This window comes from Arvicola amphibius, chromosome 13 (assembly GCF_903992535.2).
Source record: "Arvicola amphibius chromosome 13, mArvAmp1.2, whole genome shotgun sequence".
NCBI classification, from domain to species: Eukaryota; Metazoa; Chordata; class Mammalia; order Rodentia; family Cricetidae; genus Arvicola; species Arvicola amphibius.
Genome location: NC_052059.1, coordinates 75,096,256 through 75,102,623, shown reverse-complemented (window position 1 = coordinate 75,102,623; position 6,368 = coordinate 75,096,256). Strand labels below are relative to the sequence as shown.

Genomic DNA, 6,368 nt, shown 5'->3' with positions numbered 1-6,368 from the left:
GGGACCCCGGGCCCGGGCGCAGCGCACACGCGTGGCGCACGCCAGGCGGGCCGGGCGGCGCCTAGGGCAGCCGGGACCGCGCGCACAGAGCTCGGGGAGGCACAGACCCTGGGCACGGGGGGCCCGCGGCGCCCCCTGGGCTCTCGGTGCTCCGCGTAGCCCCAGGAGAGATCGGGGCTCGGGTCCGGGAGTGGGAGCCACCCGCGCTCATCCCCTCCCCCCCCCGGGCGGGCCAGCGGCCCGGGGGAGGGCGGGCGGCGGCGCTTGGCTGTATATATCTCCGCGCGCCCCGCCAGGTCGCGCACAGCGCCCCGAGCCCAGGCGCCTCCCCGCCCCCCCCTCCCCGCGTTCCGCGGCGGCGGCGGCGGCAGCAGTAGCAGCAACATGGCTGTTGATGGGTGTTCGGGGTGGCGCTGGCGGCGGGAGGAGCTCCCTCGAGCCCCTGCGCCGGCCGCCCGTTGCTAGCTATGGCAAACGGTGGCGGCGGCGGCGGCGGCAGCAGCGGCGGCGGCGGCGGCGGCGGCGGCGGAGGCAGCGGTCTTAGAATGAGCAGCAATATCCACGCGAACCATCTCAGCCTAGACGCGTCCTCCTCTTCCTCCTCCTCTTCTTCTTCCTCCTCCTCTTCCTCCTCGTCCTCGGTCCACGAGCCCAAGATGGATGCGCTCATCATCCCGGTGACCATGGAGGTGCCGTGCGACAGCAGGGGCCAACGCATGTGGTGGGCTTTCCTGGCCTCCTCCATGGTGACTTTCTTCGGGGGCCTCTTCATCATCTTGCTCTGGCGGACGCTGAAGTACCTGTGGACCGTTTGCTGCCACTGCGGGGGCAAGACGAAGGTAACGCGCGCCCCGGTCGCCCGCCCCCTGCGCCAGCCCCGCCGTTTCTTCGCGTCCCTTGCAGCCCACCTCTTTGCTCCGCACCTCTATTGCCTCCTTCCGTCCCTGCCTGCCTGGTCCCCGCTGTCTGCCCTTCCCTCCCTTCTCCCTGTGCCCTCGGATTGGGGCAACGATCTGTGCGCCAGCGGTGAGGAGTTGACCCCAGCTGGTGCGCTCCAGGACGCAGACCCCCGCTTTAGTTTCCTGTTTATTGTAGGGTTGTTGGTGGCCGCGTGCCTCTTGGATATGGTGGTGTGGAGTGAGGAGAAGGCACCTCGTTGGCAACAGAGAAAGCTGGAAGACCCTGGGTGCGTGCCCGGTACCACACACCGGCCGCGGCTAGGCTCTTCATGGTGGGCCGGTAGGGGCAGATCCACTTATACTCAAGTAGCTTGCTGGAGAAATGAGTTCATAGGTTTCCAAAGCCCTTGTCCTTTGGGCAAAGAAGAAAATCTCTTTCATTTGGGAATTCTGAGGGAGTAACGTGGCTGGAGAAAGTGGGGGCATAAGGGTTAATTGAAAGTTGGAAAGACTCTTTTCAGAACGGGGGTCAACCCATGGAGAGTCACTTTCTGAATGTGGCATGGTTGCAAGTCTGATGTCACCGCCCACTCCATCTTTTACATTTTCTTTGTAGAACGTTCCCCTACCCCAAGTACTTTCGCTGCCTCTGCACTCCTCTCCAAGGCCACCCACTTAGGGTCCCCGCAAATGCAGCCAACAGTTCGAAACTATACCACAGGGCAGCCCGCCTCAGACTCTGAGCGGCTTTGCTCAGCCCCTTCTTGGCATTTGATGTGGCTGGAAGTCGCCTTAAGCTATTCCAGGCAGAGACGCCCACCGGCACCAGGACTCACTAGCTGTATGGTTGCTAGGCTGACTCCTGGGTTGTGGCCATATCCCTAGAGGTGTCCCTGCCCACCACCTAGCACTGTCTGGAGGTGGGAGGCCGGGGGTGGGCAGTGTTTGCGAGAGAACTACAGAATGACTAAAAGAAAGAACTGGAAATAAAAAGAGGGAGCTGAACTGGGCGCCTCCTTTTTAAGAGAAATTCTCATCTAAGCAGACTTCACAGCACCCACATTTTTTGGAGTGAGATGTGTAGGGGGGATTGTGCAAGACAGACACTCATCTTGGTCCCCAAATGTTCAGACCTGATCTAGTAAAGTTAATCTCGGGACCCCCTCAGACTTCACAGGACCCAGCAACTTGTAGCAGCCTGCTGACTGCTAAGGAGAGAGAGAGAGAGAGAGAGAGAGAGAGAGAGAGAGAGAGAGAGAGAGAGAGAGAGAGAGAGAGAGAGAGAGAGAGAGAGAGAGAGTTAGGCTCGGGGATAGGCTGACTCTGAAACCCAAGGGCAACTGAAACACTCTGTGTCATTAATTATACATCACCGTAGGTGCTGGGCTCAGCTGTGTTTTGTGGCAGCACATTTGTGTTTTGGAAAATACTGGTGTGTGGGAATAAGGGAGGAAAAAGGAAAATCATCCTTCTTTGCTTTCTCTTCCCATTACTCTGAAAGCCTCGAATGGTAGAGTCAGCTTCTTGGTGATGGAGTTTCCCCCTTCCTTTTCAAGGAGAAAGATTGCTGGCCTTCCAGAGAAGCCTTCAGATTAAGCAAGGTTCCTACAGCCAGACCCAGAGAAGCCTTCTACCTGATCAGACTTCACTTCAGCCTGATCATAGAATCTTAATAAGTCATTCTCTCTTCTCCACCTCCAGCCCATTCCTAGAGTTTCTCCTTCTCATATTGAGACTTGACAACTCTTTTAGTGGGTACGGCAGCTCACAGTTGCATGCACCTCATTTTTTTTCTAGATGGAATTGATTTAGTGTGAATTTTTAAGAACTACCTTATGTTTTTCAGAAAGTGAACAATTTTGATCATAATGAACATGTTTTTATCATCCTGATGCAGCTTCTATCATCTCTTTAGGGTTACCCAGTGCTTGCACAGAGCCTGTTATTAAATGCTTTTTAGAGAATTTACATACAGAATATCTTTCCTGAAAAATGACCAGCATAGTTTCTGTCAGTTTTTTTTTAAGGTTTTGTGCAAGGGTAATTAAAAGGCAATATGTATTTGTCTACATACTTTTTTAGCCTGAAGACCAACTGAGTACACATAGTTGAGAGTTTCTATAGAGAATCAACCCCACCAACTTGGAATGAGAGATAACTGGGGTTTATTGAAAGATTGAAGGCCAAAACAAAATAGCATCAAGCTATTTTTGATATCATGAGTTCTTTAAGAATCATGCCCACATCTCTTAATACCCACTTCTCGATTTGTTTGATTAAATTGCATGTACTCAACTCAGTGTATCTAACAATGGTAAGTGAGGTTTCTTGGAAGATTTTTTTCCTACCTTTTAGGTTCTGCATTCATTTTGCAATCATCCCCCCCCCCCCTTTGCTTTTCAAGTATCTGGTCATTTTGTCAAGACTTAGTGCAGAATAAAGAACTCAGCTCAAGTTTAGAATATTTGTACTGATATTCTCCCCAACCAAACCTTTTTGGCTTTTCCACAGAAACTTCTATGCACCCTCGGGCCTATTTGTCCATCCCCACCCTGATCCAGATCCAGCATGCTTTTCTAGGAGCTAGAGCTCTGGGAAAGGTGTCTTCTGGGAAAGGCACCTGAAATTCCCAGGGAGATATGTTTCAGCAGGAGCTTGGAATCCTATGCATTTGGTCTCCAGGTCCGCACCATGTTTTTTTGCTGATAGGAGCCCAGGACTGTGAACATACATCTTGGGGCCTCTGCTCCTTTGTACCTTTGACCTACAAATAACATATAGCTAATGGCTTCATCATTTAAAAATAGATTGTGGACTTTTTTTGGGGGGAGAGTGGGGGAGTAAGGAAGAACATTTATGCCGGGCGAAGTGGCATAAATTATGTCTGTAATTCCAGTAATCGAGGACAGAGACAGGAGGATCATGAGTTTTAATCAGCTCGAATTGTGTAGCCATATTCTGTCTCAAACAGTCTAAGAGCGAAACAAACCTCTCCACCTCTGTTTAGAAGGGGGCCATGGTCTTGCCAGCACTGTGCTTTTCTGATCTTCTTCATTGCTTCCCTTCAGCACATCAGCGAGTACTGGTCATTTGGCCGTGATATTTTGAGGTTCAATCCAGTCCTGGATTGTAGTTGAACAGGAGGGTTATTCAGGCAGCCCAGATAAGCCATTTAACTTCTCTGATCCCTGTGAGATTTGAGGGTTGAAACCCAACTCTGCTCCCTGCTTTGGGGTTCCACACAGGAGAATGGGAGGAGAAAGGAATTGTGGATAAAGATTTTTAGCTCAGTGGGCTTTGCAATTCCCCAGATCCTTTTGGAATCTGGCTGTCGACTATATATGCATCTTTGTTCTCTTGATTTATTCATCTTCTAGCATATGGTCTACTTTCTCCTTAAATGTCTTTTGGAGAAAGAGGCCACTTGTGGCTAGGTCTCTGGCTTGCTGCAGGACCTGCATGTGGCCAGGCATAGGCTCACTGATAATCTCAGTCAGGGCTGGCATCTCTGTAGCAGCTTGGGCTTGATCAAGGATGGTCTGTCTGCATGTTGTGAATTATTGAGGTGTTGTCTCCATGGCTGTGTCCGAGAAAACAACATAATTTCTCTGACAAGCTCGGGACTAATATAAATATCAGTTCCCATTACGGTTTGGTAATTACCAGGGGTCTGGTCCAGTGCGTTTAATCAGAACTGCGGCTTCAACACCCTGGAACTCTCAATTCCAGATTGGCCCCAGTGCTTGGTTTCCTCTTGGCCTGGCGGCTGCCAGCACCAATGACCTTCACATACTCTTTTGTGGTGAGATCACTTGGGGTGGCCAGGGAGAAGTTCTCAGGCCCCAGTCATAGGGGACCTGACCTGGCCTTGCTTGTCCAGACTGCTTGTTCTCATTGTTTATTAAAAACAAACAAACAAACAAACAAACACAAACAAACAAACATTTTGTTTTATGTGTATGTATATGCATCTGATGCATGCAGGAACCTATGGAGGCTAGAAGAAGTGTTGGATCCTCTGAGACTGGACATTCAGATGATTGTGAACCACAGTGTGTGTGTGTGTGTCTGTGTGTGTGTCTGTGTGTGTGTCTGTGTGTGTGTCTGTGTGTCTGTGTGTGTGTTCTGGAAACCAAACCTGGGTTTTCTACAAGAGCAATAAGTACTCTTAGCTCCTGAGTCACCTCTCCAGCCTCACTGCTGTACTGTTTGTCTATTTGTTTATTTATTTCTGTTTGATGGATAGTTTAAACTCTACAGTTGATAAACGCAGAATAAAGGGTTCCGCGCACGCTCAGGAGTGTATCTTTGGCTGACAGTAAAGTCTAGCCTTATTTCTTCATCGGCCAGAGGAACCCATTGGCACTTAAACTTTGTAGAATTCCTTTAGGAAGTACCTCTCACAGGTGTACATAGTACCCAACGAACACCAGAAACTAGCAGGCCTCTTGGAAGTGGGAGTTGCTACAGCTCCACCAAGTGAGAAGCTGTTTTCTCTGACTTGTTGAACAAAAGCTGCAGAAGGGCACAGACTAGAACAGAAGAAATTTTGGAGTCCAAGGAGCTTCCAGACTTGACAGCATGAATCAAATAACCTGTCCAAAGTCACACTGAGGTTGGGGCTTTGGGTCACTGCAAGTTAGAGCGATTGGGATCTGGTAGCTGCAGAAGGACCTAGGGAGGGAGATGTCTTGACTGTATGGTTCTGTTGATGGTGATGGGGGTGTTGTGGGTAGGCACTGATGGCGCTGGTGTCTCAGAGGTGTAGGGCTGGCAGAGGAAACATTGTAACGGTCAGCTGGAGATGGAACTGTTCAGCAATACCTTCTTGAGGAGGGGCAGATTCCATCCACGGTAACTCAGGTCAGAGCTCACAGACTGTCCTTCCGTGTCCCTCCATGTGTCCCTCCCCGCCTACCTGACCCGATCTTGTGGTCACACACACACAGGACGCTGCTGCGTACCCAGGCCAGCTTTTCCTTGGCAGCCTCTTCAGCAGGATTTCCCAAAGTGTGTTCTGGCCCTTGCCCTTGACGTTACCTTGGGAGAGATTGGTAGTGCCAGCCCAGACTGAGTCTCTCCTTGGAGGACCTCATCATAGGCGTGCAGAGGTCCTGCTGGAGGGAACTTGCCCTTCCTGTGAGCAGCCTTCCCAGGTTTCCATTCTGCTGTGTAGTGACCAAGGGTCAGCCTATGACCTTGGCAAGGACTGCAGTACGATGTGCCTCAGTTTCCTCACATTCAGACTCTCCTCACATTGAGACTTGTAATAGAACACGGTCCTGTGGTTCTTCCATTAGCCTTACTGCACAGTGTTCCGAGAAGATGTGGGTCCATGATATTATAGCAAGCCTTGGCCTGCTGTTGCTGCTTCTGGAAAAAGAGATACCCTGCAATTTGGTCTGAGAGAGAAGGGAGGTCAGCCTAACTGCGCCCCACTTTTTGCCTTGTTACCGTGTTCTTTGGGCT

General features: G+C 50.9%; 1 protein-coding gene across 1 annotated transcript in view; it reads left to right on the top strand.

The window, feature by feature from the left end:
* Window positions 1-317: 317 nt before the first annotated feature.
* Window positions 318-6,368, top strand: part of Kcnma1 (potassium calcium-activated channel subfamily M alpha 1) — a 719,714-nt gene continuing 713,663 nt past the window's right edge. Inside the window, 1 exon segment of the mRNA XM_042054118.1 lies at window positions 318-839. Coding sequence (XP_041910052.1) covers window positions 468-839 — 372 coding nt within the window. The 5' untranslated portion in view covers window positions 318-467.